This window comes from Hirundo rustica, chromosome 3, assembly GCF_015227805.2.
Source record: "Hirundo rustica isolate bHirRus1 chromosome 3, bHirRus1.pri.v3, whole genome shotgun sequence".
NCBI classification, from domain to species: Eukaryota; Metazoa; Chordata; class Aves; order Passeriformes; family Hirundinidae; genus Hirundo; species Hirundo rustica.
In genome coordinates, this window is record NC_053452.1 from 79,784,168 (window position 1) to 79,809,022 (window position 24,855).

General features: G+C 36.7%; 1 protein-coding gene across 1 annotated transcript in view; it reads left to right on the forward strand.

Annotated features, from left to right (window-relative positions):
* Positions 1–24,855, forward strand: part of RNGTT (RNA guanylyltransferase and 5'-phosphatase) — a 173,669-nt gene that overhangs the window by 122,982 nt on the left and 25,832 nt on the right. Inside the window, exon 14 of the mRNA XM_040059755.2 lies at positions 16,982–17,048. Within this exon, the coding sequence (XP_039915689.1) occupies positions 16,982–17,048 (67 nt within the window). The remainder of the gene's footprint in view (positions 1–16,981; positions 17,049–24,855) is intronic.

Below are 24,855 nucleotides of genomic sequence, written 5' to 3' on the forward strand. Positions count from 1 at the left end.
TTAAAAAAATCTTCACACATTGCTTGTGTTTTAAGAAAACTATGTTTCAAAAGGTGAATTCTGTATCATGATAAACTGGAATAACATTTTTGTTTTCATAGAGGCATTGGTATGGCATGCAAATGCTTTCTTTCAGCTAAAATAGGCCATAAATACAGCTTGTTTTAACAGAAGTATTAAGCTTCAGTTATTTGAATTATGTCACCAAAATGATATGTTCAAAACTGGTCATTTTTCTCTTTTGCTCAGCCACTTAAGAAGATATGATTAATGGTTTCTACATTGTAATAATTTCTTTGTTGTTTACTTTAGTTTTTCTCTCATGTTAAAAATAAGAAGTTATTGCACAACTTTTTTCATGTATCATGTGCCATTTGTTTCTTTGTAATATTCTGATATATGCAGTATGAAGGAATTTTCCATGTGTTTTTTGAAGATGATATCCTACCTTTTTCAGAGATTAAGTTAAGATTTTTTGATATTGTTTGGCTGGCAAATTTTGTGGTTTGCTAGAGCCTCTATGGGCCAACACCATGCCTGTGTCCAGACTCTGGCAAGAGGAGGGGCCATTGTTTTACACTCGTAAAACACTTTCATTTGAGTGAAAGTAAACTGGTCCCATATATTTAAAGCATGGTAAAACCTGTACCAGTTACTTAAAAACTTGACAAGTTTACTGGACAAGCCTGAGGTAGAGTTATGAACTCTATTAACTGCAGAAAAGAACTAATATTGAAATTATAGGGCACTGTCTGTTCTGCTGCTTTCCCCTGTATAGACTGAGGGTCATTCATTTCTCAAAGGATTTTGCAGAGCATTTGGTCTAAAAATACTTGTTGCTGGAAGCTGAGTTATGAAACTGATGGCTCCTCTAAAATGGAAGTTTCATGCAGAAAGATTTTTAAAATGTAGAAATGCATAGCATAAAGATACTATAGATGTAGACTTTGCAGATTTACTTCTCTTTTGTGTTTTTTTTTACCAGGTTATTACTTAAACAGTGTGATCTAGTAATGTACTCTTGTTTAATGATACGTCTTCCTGTTATTGCTCAACTTGAATTATTCCTTTCGTTCACTAAATTTGACTTCATACAAATTTCATGCAAGACAAAGCATAGAAGAAGTTTCTGATAGAAGGGCAAAAAATCGGTAGTTATTTAAAGCTAATTCCTATGATGTAATAGCTCCAGCATCACGTATTGTTAAAATCAAATGGGTTTCTGAAGCTCTAAAACATCAACTCTGTCAGCAGAGAAGCTGGTGGCAGTTTTGTTTGGTTTCTTTTGATGAAGCCTCATCCTCAAGTTTAATTGTTAATGGGACCTGAAAAGACAGAAATACAGAAGTTATGGACTGATATGAGCATTGGGGGGGAAGGTGGGTGGCAGGAAGAAGGAGGGTGGACGAAACCTAATTCTAGTGAACTTCCTTCTCTACCCTCATTTTAGGTACTCTTTTATTTATTTGTTGGTACCTATGGTAGCTTTCTATTCAAGTTTGATGTAGTAAACAAAATTAACAATAAAAACACCCCAATCCCCATAACTCTGAGTTTCTGTAGATACAAACCAGTTTTCTATATAAGGCAAGACCACTGATAAACTTACCTTACCTGAAAGAGTGAGGTTTATTGAAAGGAGAGAAAGGGCAATGTATAATGAGGAGAAAAAACATCATTTCAACTGCAGTACAGACAGACTAACTTGGATTTACAGAACTGGCTGGGCTACTGGGACAGTTGCAGAAAATATGCTTGTGTGCAAGCTTGAGAAAGTTGAGAGTTGCAAAAGTATTTCTTACCCACAAGCTCTTAAATATAAGACTGCACATTCTTTCCTCCCTCTGACTATTTTAGCCTGGGCATCTTCATAACAACTTAATGAACAAAAATTCCCCTAGCTTCTCCAAAAACACTTCTTCTTGCATTCTGATCCTAAGGAGAACAATTTAATTTTTCTTTCTCTTAGTTTTCAAATGTCAAATACAATAATTATGTTCTGTGTTAGCTTTGGGTGATTTATATCTCAATGAAATGCCTGTTTGCTATCTGATAATAAATTTTCAAGGTGTTGTTGAAAGTAGCTTCAAAAAAGGAATGATAAAGATTTCTCTGAAGGAACAATTGAAACTTGATTTTGCAGTATTTGTATTACTTGTTGTCTGATTGATATTCTTTTACTGCTTCAGGAATGTGTTTGCATATAACATTAACTTAATTATTTTTCTGTGCATTTTGAATCAATCATGGATAAGGCTTCTTCCAGTGTAAATGTCAGGTGTGAAAAATTAAAGCAATATTCTGAATTTGAAATCAAATATTTAGACCAAAAAAAAGTAGAATTACAGGAACTGTCAGTGTAATCTCATTGTCACTAATCTGTGCATGTAAAATGTAGCAGAGGAATGTCCAAGAGGAATTGAATTCTTCCACCAAGAGTTGACCTCGGGGGCTGTACTGGGACAGAGCACAGAACCAGAGCACAGATCCGTAGTAGCTGAGTAAACAGAATAACTTCAACCACTCCTAAATTGCACTTCTTTTAAGAAACAAGGTTGTAAAAGAAGATATGAGACACTCAACTCTTAGGTCTCCTAGCTGATATTAAATTTGACAGCTGGGGTGTATTAAAATATAGGTTTCCCATCATCTGTTACAGTAATACATGCTCTACCAGTCTGCCCTTTTCTCTCTTCTGTCTTCTCATTACTGTGTCACTGTTTCCAGATAGATTCAATTTTGTGTTCCTGCTGACGTTTTATTCCTTTTCCTTTACTTCTGTCACCCATATTTGCATGTGAGTCTTCAGGGTTGGTTTCCCAGTAAAGGTGATTTTTTTTTTTTTTTACTATCTCTACTACCAAGTGATTAAAGTCCAGGTTAAAATGCATAGAATTTCCATGAAATAGCTGAAATTTCATTCCTGTATGCCAGTTGATAAGTTTTTCTCTTTGATGGTCTGAAGATGTAGCTGGTATGTAGGGAAATGCAGTTGCTTATATTTTGTTATACTTATTATAGGTATATTAGAACTAGTCAAATTTCTAGACATCAAAGTCTTTCTTCATACTTGAGATTAGATTGTATGCTCCATCCTTGTTTTTTCTGGCTGTGTTGCTTAGCCTAAGAAAATAGACTACTTTTTCTTAGAGACTTTGTCCTCCTTTAAATCAAACCTGAATTAAGTTTACAATTTTTATAATGAACAGTGTGATTCCTCCCCACCCCCCCCCTCCTTGTAATACCAGTAGTTACTTGCAGTTAACTATATAACTTTAAAAGGCTTATTATCCATACAAGTGCCTTACAAAATCACCCTGAGGATTCTCTGCTTGGAAACCAAAATATACTGAACCATATTGCACTAATTTTTTTAAGCAAGCTCTTTTTAGCAAGGGTAAATTATAGTCCAAGAGGACATGCAGAATTGCTTGGAGTAAAAAATTATGTCTTGGAGGCATACTGCAAAATGGCAAAATGCCCCTGCTTTACTGTACTTTTGTTAATAATTAACTTAATAATTTACATTACATAAATCTTCTCAGAAAGGGGTGAAAGAAGAGACAAAGCAGGTCATCCTGATACCAGCTAAATCAGTGGTTATCAACCAGCGTCTGGAAGTAACCAATTTTTTGTCCTGCATTTAATCATAATTGCTCTTTCACTTGTGCCCTACATATTAAAAATTAATCATTCAGTACAGTAAATGAAAAGGTGCTCACTTTCTGTAATAATAATAGAGAAATTTTAGTAAATAATTCAATTATTTTTTTCCCACAGTTTATAGAGAAGATACATTTCTGCAAGTTACTTATCACACAGACTTCAGCTTATTTGATGACTTTTTAGAGGGTGTGTCAAATAAATGGAATAATGGAAATAATGGAATAATAATTTTAAATAAAGTCTAAAGAGCTGGCATTGGAAAAGAAGAATACTGATAGCATATGAAGAGCTTGCAAAATGGTTGTATTGGACAAAAAAATTTCTAGAAGCAGCTCCTTAAGGTGGAGCTTCCTGATCCTCTTCCTCACGCAGGGTGGTGGGTCTGGCTGTGTGGGACTTCTTGGGATGTGAACTCAGATGTGACATGTGCGAAGTGCCTGGGAAGGAGGGAGCCTGGCTAGTGCCCTGTGTGGGTTTGGTAGCTGCCTCAGGTTTAAACTGGAGTGGAGATCATGCCTCTGCTCACAAATGGAACAGTAGTTGTGAACCTTGGAGCAGTGTGTGGAGCAGAGGCATCTCAGAAGGGTTTTTTTTGTTCCTGATCCTCTCTCTCTTCCATTTCTTCTCATTGTTAAAGCTGCCATCATCCCAGTGCATTCCCACCCCCCTCCTGGTGGCTCTGATAAAAATATGCTTCCCCTGTAAATTTGGGAGTTGAGATAAAAGGTCAGAGAAAGGAGAAGGGGGAGGGGTGGAATGTATTGAAGAGACATCTTTAAATCTGTAGAAAATAAAACCATGGGGCAGCTGAACATTAAAGTGAGAAATAAAGGAAAGACAGAGAAATGGGTAAAGGGGTTACTGGAGGAGACGTGGCACTTCTGAAATGAAGCGGAGCACCATGATACTGACCAGTGATTTCCGTTATAGAGAAAGGAGCCTTATGGGTCAGGATACAATTTTTTAGAGGTTTTGTTTCTTTGTTTGTTTGTTTTTGGGTTTGGGGTTTGTTTGTTTGTTTGTTTTTTGGTTTTTTACTTTTGAGCAGAGCAACACACTAGAAACACAGGGCAGCTTTTCTGCAGATGCCTTGTAGATTATGGATGCAATGATGAGTGTCAAAGTGTTGTTAGTTGATATTACAAGATAATAATCCTTTATTCCTTTATTTTGTCACACCCAAGAAGACTGCATTTCTTAATACTTCAGAATGTGGAATACTACATTTATGTCTCTTACTACCTGAAGAATTTCTATAAAAGAAATTTCATTTACAAGTTTGTATATGACTGTGCTGAGGGATTTAATTTTATAATTGACAGACGAACTAAATCTTGCACCATCCATAAACGTTTCAGTAATGAGCTTGAAGCACTCAGCAGAGTTCATGAAGTCTCTGACAGCCTTCCTACCTTATTTTGGGTGGTAGGTTTGTTTGCAGCAGATGGCTGTTCAAGCATTCTGCTGGTGGCACTTGGGTCTGGATAGAGTGGCAGCTGGGTCCATATCCTATATTCCAAACAAACAATTCGTTGTTCATTACAGGCTTCACCTTGGGATTGCAATCTGCATAGTCCCCCATGAACCTGAATGGTTTGTACTGTAATTTAATCATTTTTCTGGTTGTGCATGATTAATTAATAAAGTATTTATTTTGAATAAATGATTAAAGTGGTGTGGAGAAACAGGAAGAAAAAGAAATCAGTTGGGGTGGTCTGGCTGTGTGCATACACGTGGCTAAGGGTGCTCTTCCCATGGGGGATCTTTAATAAAAAGATAACAATTTTCAAATGGATTATATCTCTGGTCAGTGTAGACAGGTGAATTTTGTATTCTCTGTTTTATTTTAAGGGGAAATTTTTAGTCTTCTAGATGTTTTTATTATGCATATGCACATCCAATATCTGTTTCTCTTGCACACCAGAGCAGCATCTATGAGTTCCAGTTTAATTATGTGTTTTGTGTTTAAATATTTATCACATTTGAATTCTCATTCGATTGGGCTAATTCAATGACTCCTTGTTCTTTTGTTATAAGAATTAAATACAGATCACCTAATCAGTCTTTGGTTTGCCATGCAGTGTGAAAAGAATACTGTTACCAACTGCTTTCAGGGTACCAGTGGGGTCTTGCTACCACTGGTGTGGCATGCAAGGCACTGGGAAAACCAGAAAATTGTTGGAGCATCTGTGCTGTCAAATGAAGGGCAGAATGGGGGAAATTACAGTCAGATGAGATCACCCCATCATAACTTCCCTGCCAGTTCTTTGTCTTGGTTTTTCAGTAGTAACAACCTGTTAAGATTGCAGAATATTCAAATTTCCAGCTCTGCTCTTACGATTTAGGATAGTTGTGCAGGACAAAAGTCTGGCAATTGGGGATTTTTTGTGGGTTGGTTGGGTTTTGGTGGTTTTTTGGGGATGGGGGTTGTGGTGTGTTTTTTTGGTTTTTGGTTTGTTTTTTGTGTGTGTGTGTGTGTGTGTGTTTTGTGTTGGTTGGTTGTTTTTTTTTTTTAAATTAGGAAGACCAAGAACAAAGGAATGACAAAACTTCACATGGAAAAAAAATTCAGTGAGCTTTGAAGTCAATCCTTTAAATGTTAGGAAATAACAGAGTTCTAGTGACAGGCTCATTCACATTATGGTACATCCCTTAGTAAAATGGTGTAAGTATCTTTCCCTCATTCATACACAAAAGAGCATGCATCATTCACTTCAGAGGAAAGTATTGCTGGGGTGGTGTGAGTGATACTAAATACAACATCAGCTTCTTTTCAAAGTGATTAACTTTGTAATCTGGCTAAAGTTGCTAGCCATTGCTTCATAACTTGCTTCATCAGCAGACTTTCTCTGTTCATGACTTTTTCTGATTACTAATAAATATATTAACGTCTGTTATATAAATTGAGTAGTCACTTGGCCTTTGCCAAGATGGAAACTGACCATTTATTCTGCCTGTCCAATCTCGAGCAGGATTTGGTCCATCGCAGTCAGAAGCGTCTTCCATATAAAAGTACTTACTGCCTACTTTTATGGTTTTTTAAAAAAATAAATTACTGTGGAATAAGGCTGTAAGAGATGCCTTTTGGCAGTCTGAATCGATTATGTCAGTGTGCTGCCTCTCCCATCCCCCAGTACTTTTCAAGAACTCTTTCATTAATATGATCAAAAGAGAGGCAGATGCAGCCACAGTGTGAGTCCAAGGGATGTGCAACCTCCTAAGTAGCACTGCCGTGCGTGGCCAAGGTAGGCATGCTGAACTCTGCTAAAGGGTAGGGCTCTGGGAAGTTTGCAGAAAATCCCTATTTCTGTGTGTAAGATTGACTTGGATTTTTTTTTAAAACAGCAATTCAGATCCTTCAGTATTTCTTTCCCCATAAGAAATGTCAGAAATCTTGGGTATATTGCATCAGGATTTGGTTTCACCTTTGGTGAATTTGGTGAATTATTTCACCTTAATTATCAATATAACTCCACAGCTTTCCTTTAAGTACCTCCATTTTCTGCAGAGATTTCATTTTGGTGACTAAAAAGCCCCATATTCCTGACTAGATGCCTTTATTTCTCTGGTGGGTACAAACAAATCCACTACCTTTTCTTCAGTCTCCCTATCTTGGTTGTTTCCTGTATTTCCACATGATCAAGTGAATCTACTGAACAATTTTTTTACCAGTTTTCTACTTTGGCTATGCTTGAGATTTTTTTTTTTCATTATAGCATTTATTTATTTTATATCTTGTTGTTAGAAATCTGTTTTTCTTAAGTAGCTCTTGAAACACTGAAAATGTCTTTGTTTGGCTTTAAAATATCTGTAATGAGACTGTATTTTATTGAAGTCTCATGATACAAAGATTCACATTGTGGTATCAATTCTTCACTTAATTCTGGTAGTTGAATTTGTTGTATTGTGGTGTCTGTTATATTTTAAAAGATGGCCAAGGTGAAAGGACCCTATGGGGTCATAGACTAGAATGTGGATTTATGGTGTTCCAGTGAGGCCACTGCAGAGCTGTGTGAGTGCTCTCGCTTTGTGATACATGGATAAATCTGGACAGACTTGCATCACAGCCAGTGTCAGGCAGATCTTTCAGCAAATTGGCAATAGTTCCTAACTCCTGTCCTATATTTCAGTGAGATGAAAGGAATGATATTCAGAAAGAAAAATTGATGTTTACGATCAGAAATAGATTCTAATAGTGAAATCTCTTGAACTACGTAATAACCTCCCAAAGGAAAAGGCAAGCAGCCTCATTTTCCAGATAATTTATGACCAGCCTGGCCAAATTGCTCATTATACTACAGGGAATAATATTCCATTCGTGGAGGAATGGGCATGATTATTTAATAGGTACTTTTTGTTTCTACTTAGTTTTCCTTTAGATTTTTTATGGATAGGTTATATGTAAATGTAGTCAAAATGCTTCTTTATGTTATTTGCCTGTAAAACAAAGCCAAACATGCTTTGGAATAAACATTAAAATATTATCAGCACAAATCATAAATGCAGCAAACAAAAAGAAGTGTTGTTTGGAAACATCTGATATTGTGTTTTTATTTATCAAGTGACGTGAAAAAAATCCCCGTCACTAGGAAAGTGTTTGTATACAAACACACCCCCCCCCAAAAAAAAACCCCACCCCACCACAGCCAAACACTTTTTCAAAAACTGATGCAAATTAAACTCTACTAATTGAAAATAAATCTCTGTATTTGTCAGTTTGTTCTTTTTGATGATCTAGAATCACCTGCAGACCATTACCTCAGATATGAGGTCACTTCAGTTTGTAGTTTCAAGCCCTGTAAATGTAATTTTTATTTCATTTGGTGTATAAGAGTAGTGACATTGTTCAGTGGAAGTATGTCTTTCAGGGATCAGTTACTGCCCAGATTCCCATTATCAACAGTCAGTGACAGAGTGATTTACTGTAGGGAGTGAGGTGGTGCAGTGAAGCCTTTCAAGCACCACACATAAGAGCTCGAAGGGCAATTAGCACGTAACATTGATATTGTTGTCTGAGTTGCATGTGCTTGAAAGCACCATGCTTATTAATATGACAAATGGCACATGCTAATGTAGTACTATTGTGGGAGGACTGAGGGTGTTAAATTCAAGTCTGTAGGTTGTGCTACCCAGTGCTTTTTTCCCTTGGAATATTGTTTGGAATACACTTTTATGTTAATTGCAGTCACCGTTAACTTGTCTTGGAGTATTCTGCAAATTCAGAATTCATGGAATGAAAGAGGTTTACTTACATTTCTAGGTTTCTTGTAGAGATGAATTTAGCATTAAAAAATTCTTTATAATCTCTTTTTTTTTGCACTTTAATGTATTCCTTCCCAACCTTTTCCTCCTTGTGTTCTAATCCATGGATTTTTGCATTTTTACTATTGAAGCAGCAGTGCATAATATCTCTTTCAGTTCCCTCATAACTTTTTTCAGTTTGTGCTCTAATTTGAGGAAGAATGTCCTAAATCAGTTATACAGTCTTATCTACCTACTCCTTACCATGATGATTATACTAGAATAGCTTGCATTTGTAAAAAAAAAAATGTATTCTTGCTTGAATGATGAGTAAAAATTTTTTGTTAGAATATTTTTGTGCATTTACCAAACCAGCCCAAACAGCTGGTTTGGTAAATGCACTGTAGAAAGCAGGAGATAGCTCTTCTGTCTCATGTGTGAAGCTCCTGTGTTCTGCATGCACTGCTTCTGTGGAACTGTCAAGTTCTTGACTCTATACTTCTAGAAAAAGATGGAAGGCATGTTGTTTGCAGACCATATATGCATGCCAGTTTAAATTTACAAGCACTGTTATTAGCCTTTTTCAGAGCTTATATTGGATCCTTTTATATATTTCAAAATATTTCATAATACCCAGTGTTGTATTTTTACTATGTTATTCTTGCAATAGTCAGTAAATTACAGCAATGAAATAATTAATGATCTTTAAAAGAATTAAATATAGGAAGTTAATTCTTTTGACCCTAACATAATTTTTCAGAATTCTCTTTATGCTTTTCTGATTTTCTTCTTGTTTTTATATTCCTAGAAAGTACATATTAGAGTTTTAAACCAATAGGAAATTATTATTATAAGGACGAAGCAAAATGTAATTGGAATGTCACTGTAGTAGAATTCAAGTGATTTTTGAAAAAACTCCTCAGGAAGCTGTTTCTCTTTCTGTGGTTATGATATTGCAGCACAGTGCAATTTTCCCTCCCAGTTTAAGTGAACACAGGATAAAGGCAGAATATTTATTATGTTTGTAAAAGGACATCAGCTTCATTGCATGATTATGGTGTCCTTTCTGCTGTATTCTGTGCTCAAGTCATCATGTGCTATTATGATATAGTGGAATAATTTTACACAATTGAATAGACAGTTTATAACATTATATATGAAAGTTACCTTTATCATCAAATGTACCAATGAAGAACATTCAAGCAGTGTTTGAAAATACAGATACTTAAATTACAAAGGTGTTACTTCTGTTGTCAGATCTGTTGTTCATCTGTGTTCATGACTTCTAGCAGTCATTTCTGCCTAAAATGAGCAAATGCACCCAGAGTGATTTTCAGAGACAGTTAAAAGCACCTACAGAGCATATCAGTATAGGCTTTGTATATGCTTATCACACAAAAGATACATTTTAAAATTAAACATAAAAACACTCATAACTAATATTAATCCCCATTATATAGCTATTTTAAATATGGGAGTTTAGACTGTGAGTGTGGTCACAGAGTTTTTCCTAAAATTTTATTCTGACTCTCCAATTTATATTCAAAACAGGGTGTGTTGCATTTTTGGCCTTTACCAACCACAGATGTGTACACTGAGGTGTTCTTAGCAATTAAGATGCAGATGTGCTGAAAGGTCAATGACCCCACTGAGTGTCAGGATGTTTTTTCCTTTTCATTTTGCTTCAGAACTATTCCAGTCTTGGCACACATCTTCTCAGGATTGAAATCTTTTCACTACCAACTTCTTTGAAGAGTGCAGATCTACTCACAGCATATGAAGGATGAAGTTGTTACATCAGTTCCCAGTGTCAGTGTAGCTGCTTTTTTCTGCTTCTGATTGTAGAGTCGAAGTAATCCATGTATTTTAATCTCTTTAGCTCATCATCTCATTAGTGGAATTCCTCTTTAATCATTTCTGATAGTGTGAGATCCCTCCAGGCAGACACCAAGATTTCAGGTATCAGTCCACTGTACATATAAACCAGAAAAAGACCAGTCTTATCTGGAGAGAGTTCTTTCAGATAAGACAGCAGATCCCAGCAGAAGCTGCCTCACATCCTTTGCAGAAAGCAGTCAGTTCCATCCATGTTATCATTACAAGTAGAGACAGACATGCACAGTATCAAGATGAGTTTTGGAAGTTTCTGCAGTTTTGCATGCCCTCAAATACCTTTGTGATTATAAAATACAACAGTGAAGTTTTATTACATCCAACAAAGCTTTGATGGCAGGCTATAGCACTTACCAAGCTCCTAAAAACAAACAACAAGCTTATCTAGAGTGAAACTCATCTATGATCTGGTGCTCCAGTGGTTGCGGGAGCTGGTGAAACAGGCAACCATCAAGAATAAACCAGAAATAAAGTATCAAACTACTTGACTTATCTGGAGCAATGAGCTACTCTTCAAACGTAGTGTTTGTTGAGTTAAATTTTAGGATTGCCTAATAAAATACTGCAAGACATTATTTGATAAATTGTCATTGTTTCTGGGATTTTGTGAGTGCTTTTTGTTGGAATGTAAGGAAGAAGTTGAATGTTCTGTTTCCTAGTGAGTAAGTGAAGCATTGCTGTGAGCAGCTCTGTGCCTACCACTGCCTATTGCAGGGCAGCTTTCTTCCTAAGAAACCAGACACCTCAAGCCATGTGTTTGTTCAGTGGTCATCATTTTCCTTCTACACATTCCACCTTTCCAGTGCCAATTACCTCTTTTCAGCCCTTCTACTGCATACACTGTGTTTTTCACTCCATATTCCGTTTTCCGAGCCTGCCTGACCTCTGTGCTGTTGGCTAGAGCTGCAAGTCTGTCTGTGTCCCTGGACAATGTGTCACCAGTCTTGCACCCACCAGAGCAAGCGCAGGAGCTGCTGCCTCGCACAGGAGCAAATTACCGCGTTCAGCTAAGCTGCAGTAATTTGCTCCTGTGAGAGGTAGCGGCTCCTGGCTCCTCCCTGCATCCTTATTTCCCTGCATGCTCCTTTCTGGAAGCCTACTTCCATAATCTGCACAGCAGCACTAGGGAGCCTAAAGGGAAACTCACTGCTTTGTGTCCAAACCACTCAGAAAGTTGATGTGTTCAGCTCTTGTTTGGGTGGCCCTGTTTGATAACTTGAGTGGATATGCAAGACATCTTTCGAGTCTGAAGGGATGGGCATTTGGGGTGCAGATCAAGCTGTAATGGTGTCCTCAAGGCACACCTCCCAACAAGATATGAAGGAATTCTTTGGCATCTGCTTTTCTGCTTTCAGAAAATACTACTTAATGGCTGGAGCATTGGTGGCTTGGCGAGCAGTGCCTGATTTTTTTGTCAATATTATCTTGAAATCACAGAATGGTTTGGGCTGGAAGGGACCTTCAATATCATAAAGTTCTAACCCTCTGCCATGGGTAGGGACACAGCCCACTAGACCAGATGGCTCAAAACTCTATCCACCCTAGTCTTGAACACTTTGGGGATGGATTGCTTCTCTGAGCAACCTGTTCCAGTGTCTCACCAGTGTCATATAAAAGAATTTCTTCCTAATACCTAATTTAAATCTGCCTTGTTTCAGCTTAAAGCCATTCCTCTATGTCCTTTCACAGGCCCAGCTAAAAAGTTCCTCTCCAGCTCTGTTATTGCCCTCTCCCTTTACGTACTGAAAGTCACCCCAGGACAAAAGGGTAATTCACCTTCATCTGAACATGTACCAGTGAGTTAGCAGGAACAGACTGTGTTTGGAGAAGAGGAAATGATCAGGCTTCTTTGAAACCTGCTGCCCTCATAAAGTCCATAGCCAAGGGTCACTCTCCTGTGGCCAAAGGCAATAGGAAGGAGGCAATGGTACTGGGAATGTTCCAGCCCCCAAACAAGGTCAGCTGGGCTCAGGGAGGATGAGCTCTTTGGTAAATCAGTTTCTGCTGCTCCCATTCTCTAATCCTTTGGTCTTCTCCAGCCCAGAGCTCTACCCCAGTGCTTTTCAACCCACAGAGTTGCTTTTTCACTCCTTTATTCCTTTCTCATCCCTTTTGTTCTACATCCCCTGCCGTCCCACTGTGCCTAACTCCAAGTTTCCTTTAACCCAAGTTCTTAGTCCTGTCCTGTGTTTATTTGCATTAACCACTGTCATGTCACTCTTGCCACCACACTTTTTGGATCACCTGGCCTGACCATGCCTGCTCCTGTGGTCAACTTCCCCCACAAACAGCAGTGCCTGGCTCCTGCAAGCTTGGATTTTGAAGATGTTATGTACATTTATATCCCACAGAAGAGCAAATCTGTGGGAATTAGTGATAACTGTCTAGCAGCATTTTCTTTGGTACTGGAAGGGCCTTTAAGACCTTGATATTATATTGTCAAAACTCTGAAATGGTTAGTCCTGACGCTTTTGGGGTTTTTATGTAGTTTGTATTGAAATTAATATAACTCTGCATCCCTAACTGGCATGTTGGGCTAGAGGTCTGCTCACTTGGGTGTATAAGAGAATGGAGTGTCATGTTACATATGGCACATGTTAAAGAGCTTTAAGCACATCTTATGGAACCACTCTTTCTTTGAGTCATGTTTCTTTCTTTCAATGTACAAAAAAAACCCCAAAAAAACCAAAAAAAAAAAAAAAAAAAAGGGAATTATATGGATAATGTATCGAATGGAAGAGACTACAAATAAAATATATGACAGTCTGTAAGCTAGACAACTTTGTGTATTGCTACATATTCTTAAATAAAAATGAGTATGTGTTGAAGTACCAGTAAGCATTTGTATTTTTGATGATTGTTTCTCATAATTTTAAGGTAAGTATTTGAAATGAAATTCAAAGGTAATAATTGTGCTGTGAAACTCTCATCACTGTTTCATAGCCTGGTATCAATTTTTGCCAATTAGAAGTGATGTCCAGCTTTTATCAGGGTTTGGTGTTGAATACTGCTGATGATGTTTTAAGAGCAGAACTGTGCAATTGTTAAACTAAGTGAGAAATAGAAGACTGACATTTAAAAGTTAACATTTGCATATAATTGCTTATAACCAAACCTGCTTATCATTTGGAAGTCTTTAAAGGCAAAGGGTCATTTCTTGCGAGTATTAGGAGAGAATATCTGTATCAATTTGGACACATTGACATTTATAATATAAAGTTAATTTTAGCTACTTAAAAGTACATCCTGGTATTGTAGTAAAAAACTCCAAAACCAGCTATGTATAGTTTTAACTTTCTGACTGTGGGAAGTACATCTAAGTGTCATTTAGGGGTCAGTTGTGCTGAATTTCTGCGGGTGAGATGGAGTTTGGCACATACTCCTCTCTTTCACCCCTCTCCTCAGTGTCACATGGGTTTTTGGTACTGCCACAGGTGGGTGCTGAGGAGATGGTAACACTCTTGCAGCAGCTTGGCTTATTCAGAGCCTCAGCGGTGACTCTTGTCACAGCCTGTTTTCATCTCCAGGCTCTTCTGTGTGAGCTCAGCCTCTGAAATACAAAAGAGATTATGCTCATAAGAAAGACCCAGAGTAAAAGGGCTTAGACTAGTGATGAGATTTGGTATTTTTTTTTAATTGCTCAGACCATTTAGGGGCATAAGCCCCAAATATTTCAGAACATTACATTATGATCATATTGGGGTGCTCATCTCAACCTTGAGTTCTTAAATGGAAACCTACTACATGTTGGTGATTTAATTTTGAACTACAGAACTCAGTAGGATTGTGTAAACTAGAGAAACATAGAATGCAACCTCTTATTTAAGGAAGAGAAAGCTACAAATAACTCTGTTCCCTAAAAATTTTCCCAACATTGCATTAACATTGCTTTTTGAAGTGCCATGTGAGTACAAATAAAAAGTTGTAAGTAAATTGCTTTTTAGCAGAGGCAGTGAAAGATGAATGAATAGTAATGTACTCAGCTTGTACTGTGTCAATACCAATCTTAACGAGGAAGCCAAGTCTTGCAGTTCATTTGGAGCATACATCAGTGATAGCAACTTAAAACTATGCAGGCAGCTGGGCAGTCTCCTGGAAAGACCAGTCTCTGGATGTTTGTTACTTCTAACTAAAGCATTCGTAAAGACTTTGATTTTCAATGGCCGTACATTTTTATCTGGTAAAAGAAAATATGAAGGATAACCACGTGGGAATTACTACACTGAATGTCTTCTCTTTTTAAAGTCCCTTACTGGAAATAGAGCTAGTGGATTACTTTCTTTTCTTTTGTGTTTTATGATAATTATGTGCAGTTCTTTGTAAGAATACTTTGTTGCTGTAAGGTGCCTCTCTCTGAAATATGGTGACCTACCTTGAAGTCTTTTTGTAGCCTCTTTAAACCTTCTTTGCTAATTACTTCCCATATGTTTCTTTCCATTTAGGAAACTGTTAAATATTTTCTGATTTTGCTTCATAGCCCTAGGAGAAAGTTAGATCAATATGCTGGATTTTCCAGTTCCAGACACCTGAGTTCTGAATAAATTTGACTTACTGTGACTGAAAATAAGCTGAATATGCTTATTCTGACTTACATATACTGCTGAACCATTGCATAACAGTACAAGTCTTCCTGCTGGAGACTGGCACACTGATAGGGAAAGGGAGGAACCCACTGCCTTGGTCTTTTCTTTCTTTGGGTATTTCTGCCAGTACACTGGAATTTTTTATATACTATAACTAATTACAGAAAGGTTTTTGAAGAATGATAGTTCAACACCTCTTCTTACTTAGTAATTTTGCTGAGTTCCACCAATTCCCACTTCTGGTGAGCCAGTCATGTAATAGCATATTGTTGTCAGAACTGGGAAGAATCAAGATCATACTAAGGTATCTATATTCTGTGGGCTCAAAATTATTTACTGCCATTTAAGTTTCTGTTTTCTTTTGTTTATGAAAACAGGCCTGGCAATGGTGAAAAAAGAGTTGAAAACGACAGGTTTCTCAATATGGATTAAAAGTGTGTGTGTATATATATTTATGTATGCTTAATGGGAGAAAGAGACACCTCAGTGTCATTGTTTAAGATGAGTGATGCCTACATTTGTACTTATTTCTGGCTATTTAATTCATATGTGAGGCCTTATTGCTAAAGGGAATGTGATGTAAAATTGAAAGAAAATATAAAATAGCAAACACAATGAAAACTTGGAGCTACTGAAGAGTATGATGGGTTTTCAATGTCCCTTTTAATCAAAACAGAAACTCTTTCCAGGGTTTGTCATCAAAAAAGTTCTCATTATTATGAAGAACCCGTATTTCAGTGCAATGCTCATGAGGCTCCAAACAGAGGGAATGATTGCTGGGTCTTTGCTTAGCAAGAGGAACATTGTAATTATCTGGTCAGAGCAGAGCACTGTTCCCCTGCCCTTTTTGCTGGCCAGTGATGTTCTTGTCAGCCTGTTCATAGCAGCAGTGCCCTAATGCTCCTCTGGAATTTGGAGTTTGTGTACTGATAGCATTGACTTGCACAGTACCTGCAGAAATCAGACTCTTTTCCAGAAGTATGAACACGCATTTGAGACAACTTACGCACTGTCCCTCTGGATCTCAGTGGTGTACACAACTTTATTAAGGCTTAAAGGGAACAGCAAGCACAAGCTGTATCTGGGGCTCTTTTTATTTAGCAAACCATTAGACAATATTACAGAGATTCTCTGTTATTTCTCTACTTGTAGTGATGTCATTTTTGTATTACTGTGCATACTTTTATGTGCCCTAAACGGTTTTAACTCTTGGGCTTGCTGCTCTGAATGTGTGTGTTTATGATTCTTTTGTCTTGCTGTCTCTTTGTCTCGAATGGTCTCTAATAAATAGGAAAGGCACATACCTGCCATTCTTCCACATTGCTGAGTGGCATCCAAAACAAAAAGGCCTATGAAATGATTTTGTTGAAGACCTGCTTGCAACATAGACACGAATTACTGGTGTGCACCCATCTCTAACGCACATCCTTCCTTTTTTATAGCAATCAAACAGAATTGTGTAATCAGATTTGCAAGGGTTGCTCTTGCTATCATGGTGAAGATTGTTGCCCTGCTAGGGTTTGGTAACAATAACTGCAGATGGAGAAAAAACTTGTCTATGTAAAGTGATATCTTAAAAGATTCTTTTCATTTTTTAGGCTACTCACCCAGAATGTTGGTCTTCTTTATGTTGGAAACTTTGACAGACCTTTTGCACAAATTAAGGTATGATTAATAAGCTTGGAGGGGGGGCGGGGGCTGGGGGGTGCGCTACTTCAGTTATTTCGCTACTATATGATTTAGAGAACTTCAGGACTTCAAGTTATCGATATAGCTTCAGGAAAAACAGTGGGAAATAGTGCCACTTTGGTTATGTTTACCATACTATGGGTTTGCTTTTGGCTTAATCTGTGCTCTTAACTTGTCAAAGATGTTTAGTTTATCCAATCCTTTTGATTAATTTTGACTCTGGTATAATTACCAGAAGGTTTTCTTGTCAGAGGCATTTCAAAGTGAAGCTACTTTTGAAGCCCTGTAGTTCTTTAAGTGATCCTTTACAGGGAAGATACTGCAGTAAAAAGCACAGATTGTTTTCCCAGTATTATTAGATTTATTATGAAAGACTCATACAATTGCTGGAAAATAATTTGTCTTTTATATGACTTATTCTTTCTTTTTCTTCAGCAGAACTATAATAGCTTTGTGTTTCTAATTGCCAGTTGCTAATTAGTTATTGCCATGTCACTTGCAAACAAAAATGTTTTACAAGAATGTATGGACTGATACTGATGAGTGTCATTGATATTTTCATTAGAACAAAGAGAGGGAAGCATTAGCTGCATTAGCATTACGATATTTCCACTGCAATGTGGAAATATGGTATCTGTTTTAGAATGCTGAAGTGTTCCCATGTACTAGATGATACCTGTAATTATTACATATTCTGGACTGTTGTCTGCATTGTTCCCTCCATCATGTGCGTATACTTGTGCTTCAGGATGTTAAAAACCTTGTTTTTATTTTAAATCAGAATGAAATTTAATCTCTAAAACTTGGATTTGTTCCTTTGCCAACCCTAATTATGCTACTAAACAGTATTCCCAACTGTATCTAGCAAATAGTTTTTAAAACTTAAACCTTGGTACTGTATTAAAATTATTTTAAAATAAGAAATGCATGCTTTTTTTCTTCCTATTTCCCTTTCTCTCATCTCCCCAGTTCCTACCTGTGTATTATTCAGTTTGGCTAATAACCAAACAATGAAAATGTTGCTTGCATGAAACAGCTTGCTAGAAGTGTCTTCAAAAATAACCTTGTATATTTGTGTTGATGCCTCTTCAGACTAGTGCTTCTTTAAAAGCTTTATAAAAGTTAACTGTTCTCCTGTTCTAAATGAGGCTCAGTTTCTGCCTGCTCCATCCTCTTATAAGAATGATAAATACTAAATAGGGAGATTTTCCCCATGACTGGGAAGAGTTTAAGTCCACTGGGTGGAAGTGAGAGAGAAGAGGTGAATATCCCACTTGTTTTCTGCTGCTTGCAGTCAGCAGTGGTACCTTTCCTAATGCTTTGGGCCAGGTAGAGACCATTCTGCTCACAAGACAGCTGCAGAGACGCTGTACAGGATCCAGCTTCAGGACTGAGTGGCAGGCCACTTGCAAATGCTTAGGGAAAGAAGGCACTAACAGGATAAATACAAAGCATGCAGACAGCTTCTTGCTATTTGCATGCAGGGTCTTCTCCGCTGGAAGTGGTAGCTGCTTGCTGTTGCTTAGGAGGCTCAGTTGGACTTTTCTTCCCTTAGTGTGCTTGAGGGATTTTCCACTAAATTTTCAGCATACAAAGCCACACTGTCAGTGTAAGCTAAGGTATTTTTTTAATATCTTTTAAATGTATTGCCAGATTATTGGTTTTGGTTCAACATAGCCCTTATGTCAAGAGAAGTGATGAGCAGTCATTCTCGATTCCTGATTTTTATCTTCCCCTCCACATTACTCCATCTTGCTTTCTCCAGATCACAGAAACTGAATCTATTTAATTGCTCCTGAAATCCAACCTGTATCCCCAACCAAGTTTTTTGTTTTACATACCCTTCTGTGTTTCTATTTTTGCTTTTTTTAGAGTAGGGGATGACATAGTGTTGAAGATACAATGCAAAATACAAGATACAAAAACGCACAGTAGCATTTTCTGTTGTGCCTGCAGTTCTTTATATATGGTACCATGCTTGGTAAATACCTGACACAGTTAATTTGAATAAGTTAATACTAGACTTTCTGGTGTAGTATCATCCTAAACGTTGCATTTGCCGTAGAATAGGTTAAGTGAATAATCAAAATACATTTCAGTTGCTGCCTTTGAAAAGGCAAACCCTATTTTCCACTTAATTACTGGAGATTACATTGATAAATTTGAATAAGCTAATTCCACAAGATGTACTCTATAAAATATAACTTTTTGGGGGGTCTATAGGGATATATATGGGTGTGTGCTTGCACACTGTTGCTTTGCTTTGGTTCTGGTGCCAAAAGCAATGCTGCAGTGGTGAGCTGATTGGTGTGGCTTGTTATTACCTTCAACTGGGAAATGGCATGTCGTTAACAAAGACAAAAAGCTTTTGAAATTGAAGGTTCTCTCTGATTGCTTGAGATTCTAGAGGGATTTTTTGCTTCATGGCAGCAGGAGGAACTGGTATAGAGTGATGGGGTCACAACTTTACAGAGATCTTCAACACCAAAAAAAGAAAGAAGCAGTAATAATTCACACTGAGAGTTAGTGGTGCAAAAAGAAGCTTATGTACTCTGGAGACGTACAATGATCTTTCATAACTGTTGACACAGGTTTCTTTCATTCTTCCCCCAGCATTTCTTCAGGTGTTTAATATGATTTTGCTAATGATTCCATCAGTTAAAAGACCAGTGAACTATATATGGTCCTTGAATATATATAAGGCAGACTCTTTAAACCTTTTAGTTCAAATATGCTTTTACACATCGTGTGATAGATTGGTCTCTCTTGTTATATAAATTACCCACTCATGTTCATTTGCAAACATCCCAAGTATTATGTATTCTATTAAGATACAGCATTTTTTTGCCAAATGTATGCATTAAGGAATGCCCCAAACCACTACAGTACTCTGCCAGTGTAGATTTATTACTCAAGTTTAGATTTATTACTCAAAGTGGACCATTATTAGACAGCAGTACTTCCAGTGCCTTTTAGTGCACTTTCAGCTGGACAAATAGGAATGTTACCAGGTCTTTGAAATATTCATCGTAAACATATTAACTGCCATGCTAGTACTCATATATTCATGTTTCAGTTTATGTACATTTACAAAACAGCAAAAAGAAAAACTCCTTATCAAAGTATCTTTTCCCAAAAGCAAATATGTTTGACTTTCCAAAACTGTGCAGGAGATAATTGCACCAATGTCTTTGATGATGAAGAACTGTAGATGGTAATTCTAGAAAGAGAGTTTGAAATGCTAACATCTCTTCTAGGATGATTTTTCTATGTCTTTCTTTCTTATATCAATAATTCATTAATATATATTAATATTTATAATGTTTCTGAGACATAGCTGAACTGATAAGATTAACTGAAATTACCTGATCTTCCTCCTTAACTTGCTTTCAGTGGTATCAGTGGTTGTGCTTGATAGGTGTTGGATATCTGTACTTCATTATGCAAGAGAAATGTGAATCATTCTCTCCTGAAGCTTTTGAATCATGCATCTGGTAGCAGATGGAATGAAGAAATGGGAAAAAAGAATTTTCCCTGCTAGAGGGATCTGCCTGGAACTTAACTTTTCTAATAATATGCTAGTTCATAGGTATTGCAAGTTTTTTTATGTTGCTACTTTGAACAGAGTTTATGATAGAACATAGAAGTTTTTGTACAGTGTTTGTGGTTACACTTGTTCTAGGGTAATATTTAGTGAGTTTCAATAAGTCCAGTGACTTATATAAATGATGGCTGTTTCAGTTAGCTTATGAAAAAATTAATTATTTCAAAATCCTGCTATGGTAATGGTTTCTCATTTCTTTCCCAGGGTATTGTTCTTTAAGGTTATATTGAAGGAATCAATTTAATAAAGGGTTGTTACTTTTAATAATTTAATTTTATTTCTAAATAAAATTATTCTAAATTATTGTTTAATTCTAATGTTCATTCAATGGTATTGTAGAACAGTTTCACCATAAATGTTTGCTTTCAGTATCTTTTCCCATTTAAACTATGTTAGTAGTAGTAATAGTAGTGGTTACTGTCATACACTTCTGCTTTCTTTCTAAGACCTCTGGAGCAATGCAATGATTTGCAGCTTTCTTTGGATCTTAAGTGGTTGTATTTATTAAACACCTCTTGGAAATTTGATTAAATGAAAAAGGTTTCTGTAAGTGATAATCTTGATTAAGAAGATAAAGTATTGTCATCAGCTGGAATTAACTGGCAAGCTTTCTTTTATCTTTTTTCCCTAAATACTGTTAGTATTTTTTTGCTAACAAGGAGGCTATTAGAGCAAAAACTATCAAAGAAATTTTGTGTTTATTAAAAGTAACTTCATCCATTATCCCAGTATACATAATAATTGCCCAATGGAAGGGTATATTTACTGGGGTTTTATGACATGTTGTTTTTAAACTTGAGATTTGATCAATATAGATTACAATGAAATCTTAGTTACACTATATGCAGTAATTCTATCTATAAAGAAAATCATACTGCTTAATTAATGTATTAGGATTTGGAGTTCAGTTCCTAGTAGCTTCTGGGGTTAGGGGAAATGGTTCAGTACACTGTGTTCTCCATTATTAATAAGTAATGAAGCTTCTGGCAGTCTTTACTATGAGCTAATGACTAGTTTCATTTTTTGGCTTTCTTAGCACATTAAATTACCATTTAAATAAAGATTAATTACTACTATTTTATTTTTAGTATTTTAAGAGTAGTTATTAAAAGTTTCATAGTAACTACTGCTTTGTTCAAAATAGAATTGTTTGATTTAATGGAATATGAGGACAGTTAGATTGAAAAGAATATTTTGAAAATAATAAAGTGTTGTTAGTATTTTGGTTTTTTATGATCGGATCCCAGTAGAAAGATTCTGAGTTTTAAGTTTGCTTCTGGGGAATTTGCTGCTGTAGTTACAGCAGTCTTACAGTCAAGGACTAGCAAGGAATCAAGATCTCTGCTCTGATCTGCACCTCATTAGCCCTAATCTGTGATTTTATTTAACTTGAGAACAGTGTTGCTGATTGCTGAGACAGCTAAGCTGACCACCTACACTCCAGGAGCGTAATTTGGTTCTAAGTTATTATTTGTCCAACTCATTTTGGACATTTTGCCTCATTTTCCCTCGGCAAATACACTTTTAACTTAAAAATGATAAAGCGTAGTAAAATTCTGCCAGAGAGAGGCCTTGCAGCAGGTGATCACTCCAAAATAATTTCTTTGTTCATATCAAATCAAAACCTGTAGACTCTCCAGATACAAATTAAGATCTGCAGGCGATTGCTCAGCACCTCAGAGAATTTACTGTAATGTTCCCAAGAGCTGAAACCTCATGAACAGAGCTGCCTTACCTTTGTCCAGACACACAGGTTGAACCGATGTCTGAGAACCAGGTCAGACGTAATTCGTGACTCCTTCAGCAATGTCAAAACTTTGTAGTTGATTACTGAAATGATCAGGCACAATTTACCAAACAATCCTTTCCTGAAGAAGAGGGAACAGGAATGAATTTATGGTCTTGCTGCTCTTAAGAGGTTATTTTTTAAGGTAGGATAAGCTGCTGATTTCTCAACTGAAGCTGACATCTTTTTCTTCCCTGAGTAATAATAATTTCTACTCCCAAACAGTGATCCCAAAGCTTGGGATACCCTTGTTTAGAGTACAGGTCTTCAGACCACTCCAAATTTAGGGAGAGAATTAGTCCAACTTTGGCCACACAATCAGTTGCTGTCTAGACAGAGCTCCACGGCAGCAGTGTGGTCTGTAAAGCTTTTTAGCAAAAAATGTTTAAAAGTTTTCCCTTTGAGCCTATTGACAGCCACTAAGAGTATGTTTATGTCTTAATTATTTGTTGCTTGGCTTACTGGACTTCATACATAATCACAGAGATTTTTGTGTTCACTACCAGAGCAAATAGTAGAGCAAAAGAATTTCTCATTTATCATGATCAAGTTGTTACCTGAATTTTGTTTTTGTAGTCTATCTCTCCTTCTTAGTATTTTGTGCTGTTACTGTGTTTTATGTGATATGAAATGCCATAGAATATGACCTAGGGAAATAATGTCTTCAGCTTGAAGATGGTGCAGCCCTAGAATCTCTGAAGTGAGATGTTCCTGAGAAGACAGAAATACAGATTTATCTGTAAGTGTTTGATTTTGGTTGTTCACATTGAAGACAAGTGATTTCAAACTGAGACACATCACTGGGTGGAATAGGGGCCTATCAAATTAGAGAGAAATAGCTGTAACCTTCATTAGCTTAGCAAGATAGTGTCAGAGAAGGATTGTTTCATCTTCTTATTAGCAGAGTTAACATGAACAGTGAGGTGAAGAAAAATGGGAGATTATTTTTAGCTAGGAAAGTAATGATAGGACAGCAAATGGACAGAAAGAATTTTGTTCTGAAGTCTGAAGAATGCTTTGAGAGCTACAGATCTGGATCCAACTTTCACTAGGAACAAGTACCTTGACAGTGTTGAGAAGGAACATGATAATTACATCATTTGGTGATTGTGAAAGAAGAAGATAAATCCAGGTAATCTGAGTCCCTACATTTCATTAAACACAGTCACTCTAAATTAAAACACACAGAATGAGGATAAAGCTGTATAATCTACCTCTTCTGAAGTTCAAACTGCATCTTTAGAACAAAGTAATCAACATTAATTATATATACTTGTTATTATTAACAGTCTTGCAAGTGAACTAGTTGGTAGCTCTTAGGATTTTTTACAGTTTTGTGGGATGTTACAGCAGGATTTTCATATCCTCTTGCTACTTGTAGAAGCTGTACTGGGCATCATTGGAATTAATAGTGTTGGACTGTTGAGAAAATGTGTAAAGAAATCCTTCTCTTTGTTTTTATTATTCTGTCTTTTGTGGTAACCACCTATACTTGTGTGTCATGTAGAAGTCAACACATGGAAACAGCTTTAGCACCAAAACTTAAAAAATAGGGCTGATGGAGAGGTAATATTTCAGAATAATTTCTCAATATAGTGGGAATTTAGGATTTTTTCTTAATGACACAAGATGACTATACAGTCTTCTCATGGGAAGTCATACAAGGTTGAGATAATGCCTTCTGGAGCTTGAATCTTTCCTTTCCTACTCATTCCTTTCTTCTGCGTTGTTTCCACATCATTCCACAGTACTGAGTCAAATTCAGCTTTTTTTTTTTTTTTTTTTTTTTAGATCTTCAGGCTTCTCTGAGATACATGAAAAATTACCTGGCATAGGGCTGTGGACTGTGTTTGCCTTTGGCAGGAATGATGAAAGGTTTTACATTAAAGATAAAGTTATTAATTCGCAGCAGCAAGATGGTTTTCAGGAGGACACCCTAGGACTTAAAGTGAACTTGATGGAACCTAGAGTGCTTAGACATCTGGGAATCTTCTATACCAAGCTCAAGATGCCTTTCTTTGTGTCCTTAACAATAATCTGAACATTTTAAATGACTAAATTCTGAATTCATGAAAGCAGTAACAGACTCCATGGGAGGTTCTGCCATACCCACACCTTGTTGATATCTTGGAAAAAAGGTGAGGGAGGTGCTAGGGAGAATTTACTGAATAGAAAATGTCAGGTGCTAGCAAAAAATTACTAACTGCTCATTCCTAAACTATATGTTTGTTAAAGGTAGCAAATTTAGCTACCTTTGAAAATTTTGAAAAAAAGACACTTTTGAACCATTACTTTGAGAATTAATTAGGAAAGAAAAAAAGTATATGGCTTAATTCTTTATCCCTTGACTTCTTCCTTATCTTCCTTACCTACATCTTTACATTGTTTGTTGC